The sequence below is a fragment of the Oryza sativa genome, chromosome 7 (genome assembly GCF_034140825.1).
Source record: "Oryza sativa Japonica Group chromosome 7, ASM3414082v1".
Lineage (NCBI taxonomy): Eukaryota > Viridiplantae > Streptophyta > Magnoliopsida > Poales > Poaceae > Oryza > Oryza sativa.
In genome coordinates this window covers 18,677,797-18,701,586 of record NC_089041.1, presented here as the reverse complement: position 1 = coordinate 18,701,586, position 23,790 = coordinate 18,677,797, and the positions used below count along the sequence as shown (strand labels likewise).

At 41.8% G+C, this 23,790-nt stretch overlaps 1 protein-coding gene and 2 long non-coding RNA genes across 5 annotated transcripts; 1 reads left to right on the top strand and 2 right to left on the bottom strand.

Annotated features, from left to right (window-relative positions):
- The first annotated feature begins 5,157 nt into the window (after positions 1 to 5,157).
- LOC107281482 (uncharacterized) lies at positions 5,158 to 9,622 on the top strand. The gene is made up of 4 exons (XR_001547168.3): positions 5,158 to 5,674; positions 5,765 to 7,411; positions 7,665 to 8,049; positions 9,089 to 9,622. It is a non-coding gene; the product is annotated as an uncharacterized lncRNA (long non-coding RNA).
- Positions 9,623 to 9,745: 123 nt separating this feature from the next.
- Positions 9,746 to 11,378, bottom strand: LOC9272532 (uncharacterized). 2 transcript variants are annotated; one of them, XR_010742811.1, is made up of 4 exons: positions 11,237 to 11,378; positions 10,928 to 11,076; positions 10,269 to 10,638; positions 9,746 to 10,051 (listed from the first exon to the last, which is right to left on the bottom strand). It is a non-coding gene; the product is annotated as an uncharacterized lncRNA (long non-coding RNA). The 2 variants fall into 2 exon arrangements; XR_010742812.1 differs by having other exon boundaries at positions 11,147 to 11,261.
- Positions 11,379 to 13,468: 2,090 nt separating this feature from the next.
- LOC4343282 (wall-associated receptor kinase-like 10) lies at positions 13,469 to 22,586 on the bottom strand. Of its 2 annotated transcripts, none has more exons than XM_015789428.3 (2): positions 22,456 to 22,586; positions 13,469 to 15,792 (listed from the first exon to the last, which is right to left on the bottom strand). In XM_015789428.3, exon 2 carries the CDS (start codon positions 15,757 to 15,759, stop codon positions 13,726 to 13,728), a length of 2,034 nt encoding a protein of 677 aa, XP_015644914.1. In that variant the 5' UTR covers positions 15,760 to 15,792; positions 22,456 to 22,586; the 3' UTR covers positions 13,469 to 13,725. The 2 variants fall into 2 exon arrangements, with proteins under 2 accessions (XP_015644914.1, XP_015644915.1); XM_015789429.3 differs by having other exon boundaries at positions 13,469 to 15,721; positions 22,456 to 22,554.
- Positions 22,587 to 23,790: the final 1,204 nt, after the last annotated feature.

Here is a 23,790-nt window from a genome sequence, read left to right as displayed (position 1 = left end):
AACGTCATCGTGCCCGCACTCCCGCTCCTCGTCCATCACGTGTTCGCCCCAATCGTCGTGCCCGACCTCGCCCTCCCACGCCACCTCACCCTCGCCGCCGATCCACCGCCTCACCTCCCGTCTCCATCCACCCCCTAAATCCCGTCCTCCCACCACTCCCATCCCAGGGCGGCCTCCCATCTTCGGTTCCCCTTCTCTGTGACCGTGTCCAGCCACATTCGTTGACAGCCACGGAGGGATGGAGCTCCGGCGATGGCGGACATCAGGAAAAACGTGGCGACGGACTGCTTAGGGAGGCAGCCGAGCCGACGGTGGAGAGGACCGGTTTCGGTGCACAGCTGCAGTCGCAGCCACCCCCACGTTGCGCGTCGCATCAGGAGGAGGAACCAGGGCCACCCCTCGGCACCTCAAGCACCGCCATTGAGCTCGACTCCCACGGTGCGCGCCGCTGCATCGGGTGTAGGAGGTGCTGGTGATTCGCGTGAACGCAAGGGCAGCAGTGGCGGTGCGCTGCTTGGACGCCCCCATGGCCCCGCCCGCTCTCCTCGTGGTGACAGTGCCGACCGATAGAAGATCCAGGGCTTTGACTTCATCTACACAATGGATGACCTTGCCGTCTCCAGGGAGAAATGGACATTTGGCCACTTTCAAAAAGCGATTTCGCCGGAATGCTATTCCGAAAACATGTTTCGCTAAAATGCCAATATGAAGCGCGTGATCACAGTCACTTTACCATTTTCTCCATTTTTGTCATTTTCAAATCCATTTTCACTGGAATTCGGCTTGATGAGACTAAATTGCCCCTCCTTGTCGGTTGAAAGGGGATCGAGATCGAGCATGGCGAGGTGGTCACCGTTGCTGACGAGGGCGTCGACGGTGGTGTGAGATGGGGCAAGACCGAGCTTGCCGGCCGAGCAACGCGAGCGCCCCCATGGCCGTCTTCATGGGCGCTGGGACACCGCCGCGCCGTGTGGAGCACCGCCTCCTTGCGCGCCGCCTCTGCCTCCGTGACCACCCAGCACCTCCACCTCTGCCTCCTCTAACCGGTGCCGCCCCGGCACCTCCTCGCCGCACCGGCCTTCTCTCCCCATCCACCCGACGCCGCCTGGCCGCCCTTAGGCCGCCGCCGCGCTGGGCCAACCGCCATCGCCTTGGTCGGGTCGTCGGCCGTGCCGCCGCACCCAGCCTCGCCACTGCACCAGCTGCGCCTCCTCGCTAGCTAAGAAGGAAGAGAGAAAAGGGGAACAGGAAGAGAAACCGAGGGGAAGAGGAGAAGAAAAGAGAAGCGCCCCCGTGGCGACCGCAGTGTGGGTGTCGAGCCAGCGTAGGACGAGACACAACTGGTCGTCCGGGAGGTTGCTGATGCGGTCCTCGCCGCCGCTGCCGCAGGTCCCGGCGCGACCGACGACGATGACAGTTGGTGGCAGTTGTCGGCGGGGTGGCTGTTCAGTTGGCGGCGAGCACAGGTGGTGGCGGCGTGGGGTGTGGCGGGGAGCGGCGAGGTTGAGGAATGGGGAGAGGTGGCGCACCGGCCGGTAGAGTAGTTGTGGGCAGCAACGGCGTCGCCGCCCCTTCTCTCTGTCTCCTTGCCTATTCTGTCTCATCTTTCACCGTGTTCTCTGAGTTGATAAGGGGCAATTTTGTCTCATCACCTAGTAGAGGAGAGAAAATCTTTTCGAAAATGAATAAAATGGCAAAAATGGCAAAGTGGCGGTAGACGCACGCTCTATATTGGCATTTTATCGAATCATGTTTTTGAGATGGCATTCTAGCGAAACCGCGTTTTGAACATGGCGAAATGTCCATTTTCTCGTCTCTAGGAGTCCAGGTGTGGTGGTTCCCCTCCTGTTTCCTCCTCTTCTCTAACCAAATTTTACCTGCTGTTGGTGGTGTATGGCGTTTGATTAGGGGGGATGAGTGGTTGATCTTGATTAAGGGGACCATAATATTTTCCTGTTGTTCTCAACGTTTGATTTATTCACATCAAAGGAGCAACCAAGACATGATTGTGTGGCATTTCTGAATCTGATACTACTGTGCTACTTTTACTTTTAGTTAATCTGGCTTGTTCTCCAGCATGTTGTCAATTATAAGGTTTTAATTGGCTAATAAGAAAAAATTGCCAACCCCATCTATTTCAGTTTATTCTTTTTTGTCATAGCTAAAGTTTGAATTTTAAAGCAATCTTTTTTTCCCTAATAGCTAAAGTTTGAACGTTCAAGCGATCCAATCAAACATTCACATCTGGAAATTATTTTGGTGCTACAGGTTTGCTGAGAACAATTTAGCAAATCACATCAATGTACAGTCATGGGTGTATTTTCTAATCAACTTACTATGTTAGGTGTACAATGGTAAAGTGGTCTGTGGAGAGGAGGAATCATACCATGGGAGTTCAAGAGGATACACATAAGTAACATTTTTATTGATAAATGTATTTCGATATCTCCAAAGAATCTGAAAGTAGTTCTTTACAACATGTGAAATGAAACCATATAAGCTGAAAGTTATAGAAACCTGTGCACGTTGGTCGCATCTAACCAATTAACTACTAGACTACTAGAGGCATCGTGCGGTACCCATAAATCTTTTCAATCAACTTGTCCTAGGATTGTTTGATTTTCTAATGAAAGATCCAGTGGAAAAGAACCGCTATACCTGTGACACGGCAATATTAGGAGTTTTTTTTTTTTTTGACAAATAAGAGGACCCAGTTACCTGTTACTGCTAGCAGACCAGCCCTGCTGTATTTTTTTCTCCACTAACAATTTTGATGTAATGTACATTTGATAACTTGATATACTATATTCATATAATGTTCAAAGGGGATTTGACAGATTTAATAACTTGCTACCTACCTTGACGATAAAACAGAGCAGTGAGCACACTTCTCTGCATCATATTCCAGGCACCAGAATTTGGCACCTGTCAAACGAGTGAAATCGGTGAATAGATGATTTATGCAGCTTACATCGAATCAGTTTGGGTCTATGCCAAATGGATGAGATGTAGTATGTAGTTTTTTTTATATTGATATTAATCTCTATTCTCTACTACTTAAAAAATAAGAGTTGCTTCTGTCGTCTGTCGAAAAAAACCGGGCGAAAAAAAATCTGTCCGATCCAAAACAAAACGGGAAAAAAACCGAACGAAAATAACCGGGCATAAAAAGAAAAGAACGTCCGATCAAAAAAGGGGGAAAAAAAAGAAAAGAACGTCCGATCAAAAAAGGGGCAAAAAAAAAGGGAAAAAAAAAAGGAATCCGATTCCACGGTAAAAAAAAGGCGAAAGAAATAAAAAAGGAATCTGTCCGATTCCTAAAAAACGGGCGAAAAAAAAACAGGTGACAAAAAAGATCGGCGAGAAAAAAACGAATCCGCGTGGACGTGGTAAAAAAAGAGCAAAAAAAATTAAAAAAACAAATCTGTCGGAATAAAAAAAAATTATATGTGACGCGGTAAAAAAAAATCGAATCATATTATATTTGACACGGTACTATATATCTCTATCTTCTCTATCTCTACTACTTATATATATATATAAATTAAAAAATAAGAGGTGCTTCCATCGTCCGTCAATAAAACCAGGCGAAAAAAATCTGTCAGATCCAAAACAAAACGGGAAAAAAACCGAATGAAAAAAAACCGGGCGAAAAAAAGAAAAGAATGTCCGATCAAAAAACGGGCGAAAAAAGGGAAAAGAAAAACGAATCCCATTCCACGGTAAAAAAAAGGCGAAAGAAATAAAAAAGGAATATGTCCGATTCCTAAAAAAAGGGTGAAAAAAACCAGGTGAAAAAAAAGATCGGCCAGAGAAAAACGAATCCGCGTGGACGTGGTAAAAAAAGAGCAAAAAAAAAATTAAAAAAACAAATCTGTCGGATTCAAAAAAAGAAGAATTATATGTGACGCGGAAAAAAAAAAATCGAATCCTATTATATTTGACACGGTACTATATATCTCTATCTTCTCTATCTCTACTACTTAAAAAAAATTAAAAATGTTTCCGTTGTCCGTAATAACGAAAAAATAGCGAAAAAAACATTAAAACAAAAAAAAAGATCGATTCAATTTACTTCCGTTGTCCGTGAAAATCTTATCTTAATCTCAATCTTTCCAAGGGGACGAGCGGCGCCCTCCGTCCCCATCCGCGCGATGAAACGCCAGCCAAAGAAAAAAAAAACAAAATTGAGCAAAGGGATAAACTTGATTGAAGTTCCTAAAATTAAAAGAGGATAAACGATAATGAAACTCTCCTAACTCGAAAAGGGGGAATAAAATATATTGAAATTTCTCGACAAAATTCTCTGAATTCGAAGAACCCTAATTTCAGGTAATAACCATAAGAGTCAAATCCAAATCAATTAAGCTGAGGGTTCGGGTTACTTATCGGACTTGAAGCCCCTGAGGGTTCGGGTTACTTATCGGACTTGAAGCCCCTGAGCTCACCGGAGCTTTCCGGGAAGCGGCACCGCCGCACCTTCACCTCCTCGCAGTCGTGTCCCTGCGCACGCACTGTCCTGGTGCACCCCTCCACCGTCCTTTGCTGAAGACGGGAAGCGTCGGCTTGGCGTCGCCCCTACCGCCGACGAGGTCCAGGCCGCTCGGCGCTCGTCGCCGGAGAGAAATGGAATCAGGAGAGAGGGATTTGGGGACGATTGGAGCCGTCCATTAGATTGGACGGCTCAGATTTGCCTAGCGTTGGGCCGTCGCTGCTATTGATTACGCTGCGCCCAATGGGCCGCGGAAGTGCATCGGACCGTCCCCGCATATGTGGGCCGTGCTCAGCCGCTCAGCTTAAGGGCCGTCGAATTGACTCAACTCGCCGATGATGGGCCAGCCCAAGTTTGGGCCTGCTTGGGAAGACCTGGGCCAAAAGTAAATTTGATCAAACAATATGGCTCACATTTTTCAAATTAAAGTCCGTCGGATAAACTCTTAAGTAGGCTCGAAAAATAAATCTAAAACTAAATCCTAAATCCTATGCTAATTGATCAAATTAGACTCGGTTCTACCTATTTGTTAATATATATCAAATTAGACTTGATTTTTACAAATTTGAGGTTTTCAAGGTGTCACACAAAAAGTACGACTTCATCAAACACCTATATATATTTTTTTATCCTTAGATATATTCATCCAACGGCTTATACGAAGTGTTGGATCCTCCCAGCACCACCCCGCTGCCTCTCCCTCGCCGCCTCGCGCCGTTGCCGGATCCCCGCTGTCAGGGCGCCGTCGATATATCGTCATCTAGTCTCCGTCGAGCCGCTTCGCCCTTGTGTCTGCATCGCACCTCGCCGTCGATCCCACGCAGTCCGGCCATCGTCGATCCCCGCATTAGCCTCGCGCCGGCACCGGATCTCCTGCTGTCCGGTCGCCGTCGATCCCTCGATGTCCGGTGTCCACTGCGCCGCCACCGCGATTCCTCGCTGCCCCCCCTACGCAAACTCATCCGGATCACGTCTCCCTCGCTGCTCCTGTCTAAGACAAAGGTGAATTTATGTTGAGTTCCAGCCGGACAATTGTTTGGCCTGCAGTATGAAGCTTGTGGAGCAGTAAATCTGCCAGCGGGTAGGTAGGAGCAGGGTCTCATTGAGTTGCTCCCGGCCAGGACTGCGAAGCTGTTGATTCATTGTCGTGTCATGCTGAGATAAAGGCTTTATCTAATTTTGGTACATTCTCACATATTATTATACCATGGAATCAAAATATACCAAGGTAAGAGTTTTCAGCCTTGAAAATTCACATGTGCATTGTTTCAGGTTCATATATCTGACCCAATTAGTGCCCTTGCCAAATTCAGTTCCAGAACAACATGCAAGTCCCAATAAAAGTAAAACCAAAAGGTGATCCGAACACTCTCCCCTCGTTTCCTCTATACAAAATCAGCCGCTGCCAAAATTTAAATTTTAAAACTTAATTTTAAAGTTTTTTCATCAAAGTTTAATTTTTAGTATTGGCATTTAAATCGTTACGAACACATGTAGTAAAAATTTCCAATCCCACTTAATGTCTAATCTTTTCCTTTTGAGTGAATTGATGTCACATGTTAGTAGCAGTAGCAGATATTTGCTTATTTAGTTTCAGATTTTTCCTTGTCTTCTGCACTCTTTGTAACATCACCAGGCAAAATAATTGCATTTTCTTTTGGTGAACAGTAAAATATGTGAACGTGTTTGTTAGGTTCAGTTAAGTAATGTTTATATTTATTTTTGAATGTGACTACTTCATGTGAGCCTCTGGAAGTAAACACTTAAAGTGGAGGGTAATATTACTGGGTTGATTAATGACAGCCACCGCAAGGTGATTTAGAAGTTACTCCCTCCGTTTCATAATGTAAGTCATTCTAGCATTTCTCACATTCATATTAATGATAATGAATCTAGACATATATATCTATCTAGATTTATTAACATTAATATGAATGTGGAAAATGTTAGAATGACTTACATTGTGAAACGGAGGAAGTAGAACAGATGTGTGCTGCTCCAAATAAGCCAGTGATATTATCAGGTACTAAGGTGGGAGTTATTTGAGTTGTGCGCCTGTAGGTATTTAGGTCAATCATCTCCTCGCCTCAGCCTACCACCCTATTTTGAGCTTAAAGATTGAATTTCAATCCATGTGACATTGGCTTCAAGGTAAACATGATTTTATTTTTAAGATTGCATTTTAGTTTGCAATAGGCATACATATTCTAACTATATTTTTACTTTTAGTTCATGCATGCTTCTTACAGCTCAATTTATGTATAATCCATATTTTTGAGGTTTCTGCAAACACATGATTATATTATCGTTGTAATTAAACTTTGGATGTGATTATATACTTTTTCAGGGCATGTATCTCAATTAATTTTGATAGGAGCAATGCTGATTGGAAATATATTTCTATCGGAGCAATACTGATGAGATACAATTTTTTTAGAGCAATTTGGAAAGGATTTGATCATAATAATACTGATTGCAAAGGTGTACAAAGTCTAATTTATTCATAACATGCGCAGTGTCTTATCACACTGCAATTCAATAGTTGCATTTTATATTTTGCTTAACGAAGAATAAATAATCTTTATGATACAGGTTCCACTTAACTTTATTGCAACCCTTTTGCTTTTGGCTAGATAGATGTTGACCTGTTAGCAGCAGCAGATATTTGTTCAATCTGATCTCTGATTATTTTTTTCTAGAGCTGTGCCCATGAAATATGAACAGGTTACTTCCTCTAATTTATGGGCTTTGGAAGGTTTTGTTTGATTGTTTCTACTTATCTATTGTTTCCACATGTTTCCACATGGGTGCTAAGTTTGCAGACAGGTGTTCTCCTAGCAAAAATCAAAGAGGAGGCCAGCTTGTGGGCTTTAGCTGGGGCTAAAAGATTGCGCGAGCTCATCCCGCACTCTGTATAGTGTATAGTCTAAAGATCTTTTTGTTTTACCCCTAGGGGTTGTATTTTCTCCTTCTATATTCAATGAAAAAGCACTACTGTGCTGTTTTTTCCGTTCAAAAAAAAAAAAAAGTTTGCAGACCATATAACAGTTACATAGCTGCTATATGTGACTTGGTTTTTTTGCTCCAGTGATAATGGATGAATGACAACAACTACTGCTGTCAACTTTGTGTTTTTGCCTGACCATATTGTGATGTTTGCATTGATTTGCAGGTTCAATCTGTGAAGCTTATCTGGGATAAACAAAGTGGACAACTTCAGGGTTATGACTTTGTTGAGATTACAAGCGTTGCAGGCAGCTGCTGATCAAGTTCTTCATCAGACATATAGTGGACACTGCACAAATGATGCTGAATGTTGAGATGGTCTTTCGATTGAATTGGGCCATTGTAGTTGGGATCTGGCTGCAGATATTGCAGACTACATGCTACAAGAGGCATTTAGGGTCCATTGCCTTTCAGTTAAGGGTGTGTTAATAGGTTTATGGAATTGTGAAATTTGTTAGTGATCCTGTAGCAGAAGTTGATGCAATAACTGGAATGAATGGAATGCATTGGTCCAGCAGCAAATAAGAGAACAACTGGGGTTCAGGAGAGAGGTAAATGATGCTAATCCCATATATATGACTTGCTACTCTGCTTGATGATACCTTTTCCTTTAGATTCACAAAATCCCTTCATTTAATATATTTTGGTATTAAAACTTTGAAGTTTGTTTAAGTATATTCGCATTCTAAACTTTCTAGAGATTTTTATGTAAACATCGAGCTTGCCATGTCATTCCTGGTTTTGAGCATGCTCTGCATATAAAACTAAGAGTGCCTTTAGATGGACTAAATTCCTTTTTATTTTATACCTTTGAGAAATTTTTCACTTCATGAATATTTCATGTTGTATCATTACGGTATCAGGCCAACAATGAAACATTAATGCTGTATGATTGATCTCTTTAGCCATGTTGGTCACTTGGCACTTGGCAGAGGCCGAGGGAACGATGCAATTGATGCTTGTACAGCATTATTTGAATGTTGCATTTTTACATGTACTGTTTTGATGAAACTGAACGTGAATTGATTATTTTGAAAATTTGACAGTATTTATTATTGATTAAATGATTCTGAACCTTGTCATACATTATTTTTTTCAGTCCATAAACTAAACTTGAATCTGCATTTTGGATTGTGAATTACTGTATTGTTATGGAAAACAATGGATTATAGTTCATATAATGTATCTAAATTTATAATCCTAATTCTGAACATTTACCAAATTAATATGGGCTACGTTGGACTTGTATCTTTGTTCTGTTATGGAAAACAATGGATTATAGTTCATATAACGTATCTAAATTTATAATCCTAATTCTGAACATTTACCAAATTAATATGGGCTACGTTGTAATCTTTCATAACCTTGGACAGCCATGTTTTGCTCTGGAGTTTATCGTTATCTCCTGAGTTCATTGTCTAGACACATCTTGCAATGTTTTCCATCAGTATATTAATAGTCTGCAATGTCATTTATTCATTCTGAACCTCACGCTACAAAAGCTACCTTCACCGTCAGTTTGTCACCACCACCTCTGTGTCAATTCCGGAAAGACTTGTAGAAGCTGACCTGAACTGTAATTGTGTGAAGGTCTCGATAGTCCTGTACCATGGATGAGGAGGATGTAGACTGCCATTGGTGCGGTGAAGGGGCTCGCCTTCCTTCACTACGCCGACACACCGGTCATCTAGCGTCTTCAAGGCATCCAACATCCTCCTTGACTCGGTGAGCAGCAGGCCGTTCTTGATTTCACTGTGTTCTTTTCGCCATCATTTCACTCAAAAGTGCAGTAGAAATTTTTCAGTCGTTCAACAAAAGAAACTCTCATTGATTCACAATCAAGTGTATGTATTACTTACGTCCATGATCATCCCTTCCTAGAAACAATCAAGTTATATTGAATGGGTTGTTAGTACCATCAAGATCTAGAGATCGATTGAAACAATTGAAAACTGGAATCGCTAAAATCAATGAGAGTTCTTATGATTTGTAGGCTGAAAATCAATGAAAGTTTTTTTGATAACTTTTCATTTTTTTCTAACTGACAGAATGTGTTTGCTTCCTGTATGTTCAGTTCATGATATATGACAATTTTTGTAACTGATTACTGACACTATTATGACTTGTTATGCTTGTCAATTCTCTATTCAACCTGTTTAGCTTTAAAACAGCGCAGCACTAGAATGATTATTTCATATTGAAGGCAACCTACGGCATAGTTGTAAACGAAAGAACGGTTATCTCTGCTTTGTCAAATAATCTATATATTCTATTTATTTTATTTTTTATTCTCACATTGTCATTGAAACGATATCGTTTGGATTTACATCTATGCACATCAATCCTCACTCGACCCTAGGCCGCTGAGACCTCTCGCTGCCGCTGCCAGTCCAGGGGCCTCAATGATGCTGGTGGCCTTGAACAACACCACAGTTAGTCTCCACAGTCCGCTATGGATCAATAAATACAATGTCATCACTATTTTCACTCTACGTGTTCTCATTCTGTTCCAAAAGATTACAATATCTCGATTGGTTGGAGGGCGAGCCATGTCTGTCAACAAAATTATATTGCAAATTTATTAGGATTTTAAATAGGTCAAGATCAAGTACTAACTATACTTTATCAAGGTACCATGCTCATGAGGAAAAAAAATGCACAAGCAGCACAAACAACAAAAAAAAACATAGCGAAATGACACAGTATCACACGTCAGCACATCAGAAAAAAAATACGGAAGGAAAAGAAAAGTTGTTTCTAAGTACAGTACCTCCTCCACATGATTATCTTCAACATCCTGTCCAAATATTGGAGTAGCACTTACACCTTATTCAAGATGCTTAATATAAATTTCCATTGACTTGCCTTTCTTTGCAAAATTCAACATTTTACGAACTGAATGATCATCATGAAGTTTGTCGATTCCATTTTCAAGACTATAACCAGGGATAGCATAGAATAGTTCATCTCCACCCTTGAAACCTACATCTTTAGCCATGTCTACTAGACAAAAGTATGACATCCTTTCGCTGTCACAATTGCGAAAAATAGAGACTTGGCCTCCAACATAGCAAAGTTGACCCTCCTTTGAAAAAGATCCCCCATGATGAATTTTGATACTGATCATATCCCCCTCCATTCTGTATGTATCACGTATGAAATTGACGAATACACTATGTGTCATTCTATAGCAGATTAAATGCCTACTACCATTAATACTAAAATATGAAATCGAATTGATCTATATTGGAAAATCTATAAAGGCAATCGACTGATGAAAAAAAAATTAAGAACAGGTCTACTCTATACACTGGGAAAATGCCTACTACCATTAATACTAAAATACCAAATCTGATTGATCTGTCTTGGAAAATCAAACAAGGCAATCGACTGATGAAAAAAAAATAGAGAACAGAATAACATCAGTACCTACAGCTTTTGGTGTGATAAACTGCAGAGCAAAACTACAAAAAAATCAGCCTTGAGCAACAACAGACGTAGAAGTACGAACAGCAGATCAGAACCACCTTTTCCCCCCCCCCCCCACCTTTTCCCCTTACAAAGCTGCTTCCATCGATCTGTACAGGAGAAAGACACAAATTTCTCAGTCATGTACTGCAGAAAGATGGGGAAAGAGAGAATCCAGACCTCATGAGGCTGTGGTCTCGATCTGTACAGGAGAGAGGGAGAAAGAGGGAGAGTTTTCAAGAACACAACAAACTTGCGTCAGAACCTAACCTTGGCTGTGGTTTCGCGTGTGAATGGGGAGAATCGCTGGTGATATTTCACAGGATTTATTGCTTCTCGTGGTGGCCAACGGAGTGGGCGAGGAAAGTGGCGCTGAGATGGGGATTTTTCGCGCGTTTTTACTCCTCCTCGCGGCAGTGAACAGGATTTTTCGCGCGTTTTTATTCCTTTTCGCGGCAATGGACGGCGGAGTGTGCGGGAGAGGGGTATTTCGGACTTCTGCTGTTTAATTCCCACCAAGTCTCGTGAATTAACAGGTCCCCAGGGATGGGATCGGTGGGAGTTGGATAGATTAATTCTCTATGCCAGTCCCTCTAAAATTCCCAAGTCCTCTAATCAAACTAGAGATTAAAAAGCTCAATCTCCTAAACTCCCATTTCCTTATTCAAAACTCCCTCCAACCAAACAAGCCGTTAGAGGACTTTTAAGATACATTCTACTTGAAGTATATACTACCAATATATTTGATCTAACGGTGTAAATTCATCTGATCTTTCTCCCAATTATTCTGCAGTATAAATTGAATGGGGCATATTTGTCTTTTTTATCTATTTGCGTGGGGGTAATTTTGTAAATTCGTGTTTCTCACTTAGTCAGATCTGGCCTTTAGGTGCACAGGCAAAGCGAATTTTTCTCGAAGCCGCGCGTGGGCGACCACTGTCGCTGACTGCCTCTGCGAGCACGCCGCGCCGCACCGCCGTCGACAACCACAACCGGCGTCGCTGCCATCGGGAATCGATTCAATTTCCCTCCCCCTTTCCTCACCCAAAACCTAGTTCTTCCGAAAATCCCCAATTCGTCAGGTTTGCGGGAGGCGGCGCCGGCGGGCTGCGAAAGGCGGTGGCCACGAGCAGTTCGTCTTCAACGGGTTCACTGGCGCGAATCTCAGCTTTGATGGCATGGCGACGTTAACGCGACCAACCACCTCTTCGTCGTTGAGTTCGACACCATCCTCAACTCGGAGTTCAATGACATACGCCCTGTCTGCGGGAGGCGGCGGGCAGGCGGAGCTACAGAAGGGCGCCGGGAAGAAGGCGTGCAGCTGCGGCAGCTCGCAGCGGCAAGGGCAGCCCGGCGGCGGCAGGTGGCAGCGGCAGGGCGGCATAATTAGCATAACTAATGTATAATTAGCATGGTTATATGCCAATATAACTAATGTATGAACAGTTCTGTGACTACTATCCATTCAACTCCCACGTTCCAGTCTTCCAGAGAAGGCCGTGAAAGAAGAATGTTCAGACTCCAAAACCATTAACATCGTTTCGAACTTTATACGATATAAACCATGTTTAGACTCCAAAACCATCAACCCTCGCCGCCGTGGTTTGGGGAAGACAGAAGCTGTGGGAGGTCGGATAAGGGGGAGAACAGGCTAGGGCTAGAGACAAGGCACCGGGGATGCGGAACGGCGGAAGACGCCGGGCGCATGGAAGATCGGCTTCTCCCGGCGCCGGAGGTAATATCGGGATGGAGGCGCTGGGCCGGGGCGGGAGCGAGGTGCGCCGGGAGCTTCCGTCGCCGGGGACGCCGGATGAAATGAAAAGAAGCGCTACACGCGGATGACGATATCCACAACAGAAAAAAAACCACGGGAAAGTTTATCACTATTCATGATTAAAAAAACCAAAATAATCTCTATTTTAAATGACTAAACAACCCTTTTCAGATTTTTAACAAATACCGAACCTACCCTATTATATACTAACAGTATATACTTGAATACTTGAAGTAGAATGTACCGTAAAAGTCCTCTAACCTTAAATATGGAGCGTTGTGACGCCACACCCCCACTAACCACCACATGTGCTAGGGTTGAACACTCCTAGGTGGCTCTGTGTTCCTAATGCTTCCGCACGTTCTTCGAACATGATTGACAACATAAATTGTATCTCGATTGGTTCAAGCAATGTGTTTTTTTTGAATTGATATTTCTCCTCTTCATTGTTAGTGTAAAAAACCAACATGGTGTACTCCATTAGATATAATTCGATGTGCCTTGCACGTGCACGCTAACTAGTAGAACTAAATACAGCGGTTGCTACTTGCTATCTGTGGCGCATGCAATTCCGCAAACATGCAACAACCAAACCTCAGAACAAACAACAAAACAACCAAAAAAGCTCTAGTGAGATGAATTTAACCCCCGTATTGTCGATCACGAGGGTTATTGTAAAATTGGATAATGTTACACATATATAAACAGCATCTTAAGATCTGGATATCTGCTGGAAACACAATTAGAAGGGTTTGTGTTGTCATTATTGCCATCTCTACTACTAACAGTACATTTTCTGTCTCTCCAATCGCTGGATCCCAGCAGAAAATCCAGCAAGAAATATTATTACTGTTTATGGCTTTGCCCTATATTTGACCAGCAAATAGTTCTACAAACACATATATACCAATATATATTAATATTACATTTAGGTCACATTAATTGGGAACTTGTATTAACTTCCTATATCACAATTGTGGAGCTATCAGCTACTGGCAGACTTGGCACTGGTAATTTGCTCGGACTGCATCGCAGACTTATTATACATTGACTTGCAGTTGCAGGGATCATGAAGATTTTGCAGGTTTGTCAAGACAGCTCGAAGGCATCGTACTACCTTGTCCATTGCTGGCCTCTCCGTCACCTTGGATGCAAGACACCAAGAAGCAAGTTTCTTAATTTCCTTAAGATGATGGCATCTAGCAGGAATGCCATCAAGTTCTTTGAGCACCATGTTTACGTCATGCATTTGCACCATGTTCTGTGCGAAGAGCTCCACAAGAACCACGCCAAAACCATATACATCATATTCCTTAGCCATGAGCCCAGTCTTGAGGAAGTGTGGATCCTTGTAATGGATGTTCTCTGTTAGAAATATTTCATGCTTGGCCTTATCCAAGGAAAGGAGCCTTTGTGTTCCATAACCTGCAATCTTTGCCATAAATGCAGTTATCCCAGGCATTTCGAGCTTAGATTTAGAATAAACATCCAGTACTACATTGGCAGTTCTGACATCGCCGTGAACCACATTAAGTGAGTGCAGGTGAGCAAGGCCTTCTGCAGCACCAACTGCAATCTCTAGACGTATTTCGCAAGCGAAAGGACAATCAAACTGCTGCCACGCGTTACCGAAAAGAGCATCATGCAAGCCTATGTCACCATACTTATAAACTAATACTGGGGCATCCACATGATCTAGGCAGCAGCCAAAAAGCTTGGCGACATTGCAATGCTCAATTCTAGATTGCTTGATCATCTCATAAAGAAACATCTCTTTCCAAATCTCATCAGCCTCAACAGACATCTTTATCACGATAAATCGAATGTTTTTCAAATGTCCCATGCAAATCTTGCCAATGGCACGCTGAATGAGAACACTACTTTTTCCTGAAAATGCCTCTGAGGTTGATACCTGTTTCGGGTTGCCTACGATGGAATCTATTTTTTCTTTTGTGACGAGTCTTTCAAAACCAATATCTTGCAATATGGCCTTGATTTCCCTAAATGCCACAGTTCTTCGCTCTGTCAACTCTGCAATCCTTCTCTCTTCCATCAACTCTGCAATCTTCCTCTCCTGTTCCAACATTTTCCTTTTGAGACTATAAAGATGTTCCAAGACTTCTTTCATTTGAGGCCGATCTTCTATTTCAGACTTCAAACAATCAAGTGCAAGGTTTGCCATTTCCTGTATGAAGTCCACATTCTCGTTGGTTACAATTTCGTTGTCAAATAGTTTATATCTTTCATCTATACTAGAGTGAGCAAAAACTCTAGCTAGACTTCTGTTCTGATCATCAATCCCTTTGCTTCTGGTGATGAGTTCCAACAGAACAACCCCAAAACTGTAGACATCACATTTTGGGCTTAGTCGTCCAGTCTCACGGTACACTGGATCCATGTATCCCATACTTCCTATAACAAACCCCGTGTATTCATCATTGTCCATGCAGAGAAGCCTAGATATTCCAAAGTCACATAGCTTCGCCACATACTTGTCGCCTAGAAGTATGTTTGATGGTTTGATGTCTCCATGAAGGATTGGATGATTTTGAGAGTAATGCATATATACAACTGCTTCTGCTACATCCAATGCAATCTGGAAGCGTGTCTCTAATGAGACAGGAAGCTGACCAATGTTCCCATGCAGAAGTTCAGAAAGGTTTCCATTCGGGACAAACTCAGTCACCAGCATTGGAGCATCTGCCTCCACACAACAACCCAATAATCTAACAATGTTCCTATGACTACACTGGGACTGTATGATCACTTCTTTTGTGAACTCCTTTTTCTGTGTTCTCCAATTATATTGTTTCACTGCCACTGAATGGCCATCGTCGAGCATACCCTTGTACACCACAGAAAACCCTCCTCTTCCCAAGGTAGTGCTGTAGTTATTTGTGATGCGTTTCATCTGTCTTCTTGTGAAGCACCTAACATTTGGATCAATATCCGCTTTTGCCAATACTTCCTTCGCAGTATCCCTAAAAGATTGTGAAAGTTTATCATACCAATCTCCCATATGAGTGACACAGAAGATGTGGTTATATTGTGCCTGCAAATTCGTGAAGCCGGTGCATTATTCAAAGCACTGCATTTATTATTTATCTGTAACTTACAATGCGCAAAGCTAAGGCCCTGTTTCTTTGAGGGTCTAAAAAAGAAGTTCCTCCACTTTAAGTCACTTTAAGTCCCTAGAGTCCCAAACAGGAGGGATTAAAATGGGACTAAAGTGCATTAGTCCAGAAGTCCCAAATGGAGGTGCTTATTGGGACTAAAGTGCCTCTTTTCCACCCGCTGCCCCTTCACGGTAGCCAACCCTATCCATTTCCTCGCCCACTCTCTTCCTCGCCTCATCTCTTCCTCGTGTCATCTCTCTCTTGCTCCTCTCGACCCCGCGCCGTCGCCGCCATCTCCCTGCGCTAGCCTCCACCACTGCTTCGCGCTAGCTTGTCCTCTGCCCGCCGATTGGCTCGCTGGCGTCGTGCAAGCCGCTGCCACTCGCGCAAGCCTCACGAATCGCGCATCAGCAATGGCGGGGGGAAATCCTCACGATTTCTTCTCCCAGTCGTTCAATGAAGCTCCAGCCGGCCACATGGACGGCTCCGACTACGGCTTCTCGCAGGGGTCTTCAGGATATGCTGGATCTGGCGCTGGCATCCATTTTGGGGGAGGGGGATCGGGGGGCCTGGATCTGAACTCCCAGGCCGACGCCTTCCCTGATTTCCCCTCCTACTAACAGATCCTTCAACCGGGTAGCCTTGGGTTACCTCCGATTCAGGCAGGGAGCAGATCCACCATCGCCCCGTCGCGTCCTCCAGCGGGGGGAGGGGGACGCGGCAGAAGTCGTGGAGGGAGAGGAGGAGGATGAGGCTGCGGCAGGTCGTTGACCAATGGCGTTGGATCTGGCAGGGGAATGCGAGGATGGGTTCCCCCTGGCTCAGCATCTGGCGATGGAGGCTTCCGAGGTCATGCGGCATCCATGTCGCACAGCGGGCCACCCGCCTTCGACTTTGGAGTCTTCGGAGGAGGACCGCGAGTCGGTGCGTCGTCGTCTCAAGGGACATATGTGGCTGAGGACGACGGCAACGACGAAGACGAAGAGGACTTCGGTCCTGATGGTCAGCGCATGGTAAACCCCGATGGTTCAAATCTGTTCCGTTTGTTTTATTGCTTTCGAAATATGTCAATTGTTGCTCATGATATTGAAATTGCTATGCATGCCGTGGGCTAAGCATTTGTAATATGTCATTTGCTGTTCATGTGGTTAATTTAGGGTTAAATCATGTTTTTCTTTCCTAGAATACATATGACAAGGCAATTTGGACAGAAGAAAAAACTTACACATTGTGTGAAATAGCATGTGAGGAAATAAGGGATGGGCATTGTCCTAATGGAGCATGGACAACTAGAGGGTACCAGAATTTGAAGGCCAAATATTTCCAAAGGGCTAACCTAAGGCATTCAACCAAACAGATAAAGAATAGATTCACCCATCTAAAGAATTATTACGTTGCTTGGGTGTGGCTGAACCAACAAACTGGAGCTGGTAGAAGTGCTAGTGGAGAAATAATTGCATCAAATGTTTGGTGGGAAAAAAAATTAAGGTACGCAGTTGTCAAAAATTGATCTAGTTTACATGATTTTGGAGATATCTGTGATATTGATTAAGTGTCAATACAGGAGAAGGGGGATGCCAAGAAATTTCGCCATGGCAACCCTGAGTACTTAGATTTTCTTATAGAGATGTTTCAAGGAGTTGCAGTTGATGGTTCCACAGCATATATCCCTGGTTTTGAAGATGAAGATGAAGAGGAAGAAGAAGAGGAAGCAGGGGATGCAAGGGAGACAGCTAGAGGGGAAAGAGCTGTAGGGGATGGTTTTGAGAATAGCCCCATGAGCACTAACAGCAGGAAGAGAGGGAGTAGCAGCTGTGATGTGTCCACAGCTTCAAGTCTTGGAAAAAAAAGCAAGAGCCCAGTGGTGAAGCTCATGAGGGGGCTGCTCAATTCTTTCACCTCTAAAAGTGATAAGTCCAATACCCTAATTACTGAACTTGTTAACAGCAAGAAGTTAAAGGAGCAGAAGAAAGAAGAAATGGCTGAGTCCTTGACACACTGTCAGAAGTTGGCAGTAGAGTGTGGTGCAGCAGAAGACAATGTGGAATACTTTTGTGCCACACAGTTGTTTGCTTCCAAACATAACAGAGTTATGTTTGAGAATATTAGCACTAATGAAGCAAGATTTATGTGGTTGAAGAGATGGTGCCAGCATAAGAATTTGTATTAGATGATGCCTTTCTTAGCTGCACTAGAGGCACTCTGCCATTGCTGCATATGGTGTCTTTCTTAGCTGCATTATGGTGTCTTAGCTGCATTAGATGGGTCTTATCTGCATTAGTTGGGTCTTAGCTGCATTAGTTCTGAACTACTTTTGTGTTGAACTATCTACTACTTTGATGTGATGTGATGTAATCAACATGTGATGTGTGGATCTATTTAACTACCTTCCCTTCTTTTCTTGTTGAAGTTTGTTCATATTATATTTATGATGTGCTTCCTTTCTATGCATATGTCAGTCATGTAGGATGGTGAGGGCAATGCTGATAAAGATAGCTGTGAGGAAGACAGCAGTGATGAGGAGATTGATCTTATCATTTCTATTTTGAAGAAAAGAGAAATGAACAGGAGAAGAGCATGTATGCTTGCTGGCATGATTGGTACGTATTACTTGGAACTTTACTCTAATAAGGCTCTAAGAAGAGTAGCACCTGAGTCTGGACATGATTGGGTTATGAGAACATTAGCCAATAGAACTGCTTGTTACAACATGTTTAGGATGCACATGCCAGTTTTTGAGAGGTTACATTCGGTGCTTGTGGAATCATATGAGTTGAAGTCCACAAACAAAATGGATTCCATGGAGTCTTTGGGTCTTTTTTTGTGGATAGTAGGTGCTCCCCAATCAATTAGGCAAGCCCAAGACCGATTTGTTAGGTCTCTTAGAACAGTACATACTAAGTTCAAAGCAGTTTTGACCGCTCTACTAAGACTTGCAAAAGATATCATTAGGCCAAAAGATCCTCTTTTCTCAACAGTCCATAAAAAATTGCTTTCTCCACAGTACATACCATATTTGGATAATTGCATTGGAGCAATAGATGGTACTCATATCCAAGTTGTGGTGCCAAATTCAGCTGCTGTTTAACATAGGAATAGACATAAGGAGAAGAGTCAGAATGTTATGTGCGTCTGTGACTTTGATATGAGATTTATTTTCGTGCTTGCTAGCTGGCTTGGTTCGGTTCATGATATGAGGGTATTCAATGATGCTCAAACTAGATTTAGTGGCAAGTTACCAAAGCCACCTCCAGGAAAGTTTTATCTCGTAGACTCGGGATACCCAAATAGGCCGGGTTATCTTACACCATACAAGGGTATAACATATCATTTCCAAAAGTACAACGAAAGCACATTGCCTAGGGGAAGAAGGGAGCACTTTAATTACAACCATTCTTCGTGTTGCAATGTGATAGAGAGGTCGTTTGGGGTCTTGAAGAACAAGTGGATGATTTTGTTTAATTTACCTAGCTACTCGCAGAAAAAGCAAAGCAGAATTATTCATGCATGCATAGCACTTCATAATTTCATTAGAGACAGTCAAATGGCTGATGCAGAGTTCGATAATTATGACCAAGATGAAAATTATGATCCATTGGGTGGAACCTCTTCTCCATCTAGCGAACCAACAAATGATTTGGACTCGCATGTGATGAACCAATTTCGGGACTGGGTTGCCGATGGATTGTGGTCTTTGAAAGGAATGTAATATATGGTTCAAATTTATTGTGAATTGTATTTGGTTGAACTTGTTAATTGAACCATGAGTGCTTGTAATTTGTAACATTGAAACTTCTGTGATGTATTTCGACAACTTGAGATGTGTATGAGCTTCTTTGAATTTCTGTGATTTGGTTGTGATATTGATAATGAAAATGATGATGGGTTATTGCTTGTGATTCGGCTTGCTGAAGGTGTGTATTTGTCCAAATTATGATGGGTTAATGCTTGTGATGTTGGGGTGAAACATTGATTTGGCTTGCATTTGGTTGTGCAGTCGTGCAACAACAATGTTTTGGCTTGCAAAGTGGTAGCAGCGGCAGCAAACGGCATGCTGCAGCAAGGGGCATGGTGCAGTCCACTTTGCATGGTTTTATGGGGCAATATGGTCATTGTACAGCGCATTTAATGTACTTTAGTCCCTTTTAGTCCATATAGCCAAACAGCCATAGACTAAAGTGATTAGTCCTAGGACTAAAATAAGTCCATAGGACTTATGGATCCAAACACCACCTAATTAAACAGATGGAACACCTTTTGGAGCAAGTCATGTTTGATAATCTCCAGTTTACTCCTAATTATGGCCTACCGGATTAACAATAACCAGGCCTAGGGCAGCCAGGGCTCAAGCCCTAGGCCTGGGTTCATGACTCCATGTAAATTTTATTTAAATTTCTAAAATCTGTGTGGATTAGTAGAACATTAGAACAAGATAATATAAATGAGCCCTAGGCGTAGCTCCTGGCTAGCTCCGCCACTAGCTCCGCTACTGACCATAACAATTCAATGTTAATTTAAAGATACATATGCGACATGACAGAGCTAATCTTAGGGGTAGATTAGATACAGGGATGTAAAGTTCGGGTATTATATAGGGTGTCACACGAGGTGTTCGGGCACTAATAAAAAAACTAATTACAGTATCCATTAGTAAATCGCGAGATGAATTTATTAAGCCTAATTAATTAGTCATTAGCACATGTTTACTATAGCACCACATTGTCAATTCATGGAACAATTAGGCTTAAAAGATTCGCCTTGCAAAGTAGTCGCAATCTGTACCATTAATTTTTTTTAAGTCTATATTTAATACTTTATATATGTATTCAAACGCTTGATGTGATAGGGTGTAAAATTTTGAGTGGGATCTAAAGTCTAAACAGGCCCTTAGCATGTTATTACCAAAATATACACGTTAAATATTATTTATGGCAGTACAGATCTACTAAATTCCTTAGATATGCAAGAAAGAAGGCATTCCTCGCCCAGTTTACCTCTATTTTATTAGGTACGTACTACTCCGTCTAAAAAGACAAACATATGCGTGTCCAGGTTCGTAGCTAGGATTGGGTTTTTTGGTTAGAGGGATACCTTTTTCTATGTTGTGCCTATCATTATATTTACATGGCAAATATTTTCCATATTTTTCAAACCAAATTTATTGCTTTTTGGAAAAGGTGTGAGAACGGTCCCAAAACGCCAACTGCACTGGCGGAACTGCATGAAGGAAAAGAATCAAGGATACGCAAAGGGAGGTGCACAATCTGATTGATCATCATAGAAAAAGGGATAGCGGAACTTGAATCTGCTGGAATCCTGAATCAAAAGATAATACTTGGAGGGTGAGTGGGTGACAGTTTGGAGGATGGAAAACTATTACTCCTTCCTTCGATAGTTACTCGCAAGCATACTAATACTCTGGACTGCTGAGCTACAAGGAACTAGTATTTGGTTGAGCATCAAAAGTAGGGTACATTAGGAAACAGGGAAATAGTACACATAGTAAATGGTCTAAATGCAGTAAACAGTTGATATCTGGGATGAGAAAAAGTCCTGGTTTAGATACCAACTTTTTCTTTAAACTTTTAACTTTTTCATCACATTAGAACTTTCCTACACACACAAACTTTCAACTTTTCCATCGTATCGTTTCAATTTCAATCAAACTTCCAATTTTAGCGTGAATCAAACATGAAGTAGATACCCGGAGAAAATTTTATTTTATTTTTATTTTTTGGGGTGTGTATAGCAAAAATTTACAGATCTCTTTGGTTAAAAAAAATTGAAAACCTTGATAAAAAGTTCTTTGCTGAGTGTTGGCCATGCCAATGGGTAGTCTCTTTCGTCCATATGCATTCTTAATGCTAACTAGCATTTTGCACGGGATTTTAATTGATGAAAATGATTATTAACATACTATTATCATTCAAAAACTAGACCAACTCTCTTCTTCTTCTTCTTATATGAAAACATGCACTCCTTGTCCTCTTTGAGATTTACCAAAAAAAAAACATACTATTATCATTATTTTTTATACATCATTTCTTAAATTCTAGATATATCGGTAAATAACATGAGCCCTATGGCCTCACAATATCATTTTTCCTTCACAACAAAGTGGTGGAGGTGGTTGATGTGTGGACCCTTTGGCATCACCTTACTCCAAAAGGGTCCTGAGTTGGTGGTGGGGGTGGTGGCAGATTCACCAATCACCACCATCACTACTCTTTTTAAAGGAGTATAGATATAAAAGGTTCCTGATGTGAAGTAAGGGATTTCAGGTTTTGCTCCTGCCTTCGATTTTGAACTGGCAGTTCTGAATTGTGATTAAGAAACTAGTCTGTTAGCGGTAAGAAGGTTGGAGAAGATTGTTGTTGGGCTGTGCATAATACTTAAGACTGGAACATGAATGGATTTATCTAGTCTTTGAATAGCATCAGTTCCTTTTAAGTTTCAACAATCATATCAGTTCAACTTCAAGACCGAGTGTTTCGTAAAGCTCCAAGCACATACCATGTTGGACTTTCTACTCCATCATGCTTTGCAAAAGTAAAACAGAAATAGATGATGGAAATATTACTGGCAAGAAATTTGAGTACCTGCACGGACGCCCGATGAGCTGTTATGAAATGGAGCTAGCCTCACTTATTGGATTCCTCGAGTCGCTTCACAAGTGCATGTCGGAGGAAGAGGAGGAAGAAATGAAGAAGTGCAGCCGGGGAAGAAACTATATAGCATCAATCATATTGCAGGTAGAAGCGGTCGTTGCAGCTTGCAGAGTCGTCGGCATAAAGGTCAACTATCTACCCCTCCAGAAGGCCTGCATTTCAGGGTTCAAAATTTCGGATATGATATTATTTCGGCCGAAATTTTTAAATTTTTTTCATGAATTAGGTAATATTTTTTTCAAATTTAATCAAATTTTATTTAAAAATTCATATAATTTTGGACCGAAATTTTAGAAATTTTGGTATTTCGGCCACCTTGATATAAATGACTAAACCGAAAGATTAAACACTGCTGAATTTGGTTGACTTTTATAACTTTCATGAAATGAACTTGTGGGCAGTGGGCTGTACTCCAACTGGGCGAGTTCATACACTATTTTTTTTTTAGATCAAAGAGATCCTACCACTAATACTATATACTCCCTCCTTCCCAACAAAAAAATGACACCGTTGACTTTTCGCATAACGTTTGCCCATTCGTTTTATTTAAAGTTTAGTATAAATATGCAAAAGTGTAAATTAAGATTATAATTTCTTTGATAATAAAACAAACCACAATAAAATAAATGATATTTATATCAATTTTTTAATATGATGAATGGTCAAACGTTATATGAAAAAACGTCACTGTCATACAAATTTTGGGATGGAGGGAGTATCCTTTTAGTTTTGTTACAAGTAATAATACTCATAAATACACCACTGATAATAATCATCTGCCTTCGAGGTGAACAGATCGAATAGTAGGCCCGTTGCAGGACTGTAACATACCTAAATTCTAGGGTTTAAAATTCCTTGTCAAAATTGTTGGAAGATAAATTTTTTATTTTTGCGAGCTTAAAATTTTCATTTTAAACCTAGGTAGGTCAACCCAACTTTTGCATATAGGGAATTTTGGGGCTAGTTAAAACTTTTCCTTTCCAAACCAAAATGGAATTTGAGTAACAAAGTGTAAGCATGCATATGCATATAGATCATGGTTAGGTTTGAGTCCTTGTGTGCATGTTGGGTATGAAACTAAGTTTAATAATATCACCTTAGGTAAAGAAGTGTTCAAATATAAAATCTATAAATGCTCAAATGCATTTCGAGATGAAAATACATATAAAGGATAGACTAGATCAATTACTAAAAAAATATTTATACATAATTAAATCTTGGAAAAATTCACATGAATACTATCCAATGTGTACAACACACTGAAAT

Bases quoted from the DNA above. Each gene is read 5' to 3' on its own strand.
- LOC4343282 (XM_015789428.3), bottom strand. From the start codon at position 15,759: ATGGGAGATTGGTATGATAAACTTTCACAATCTTTTAGGGATACTGCG.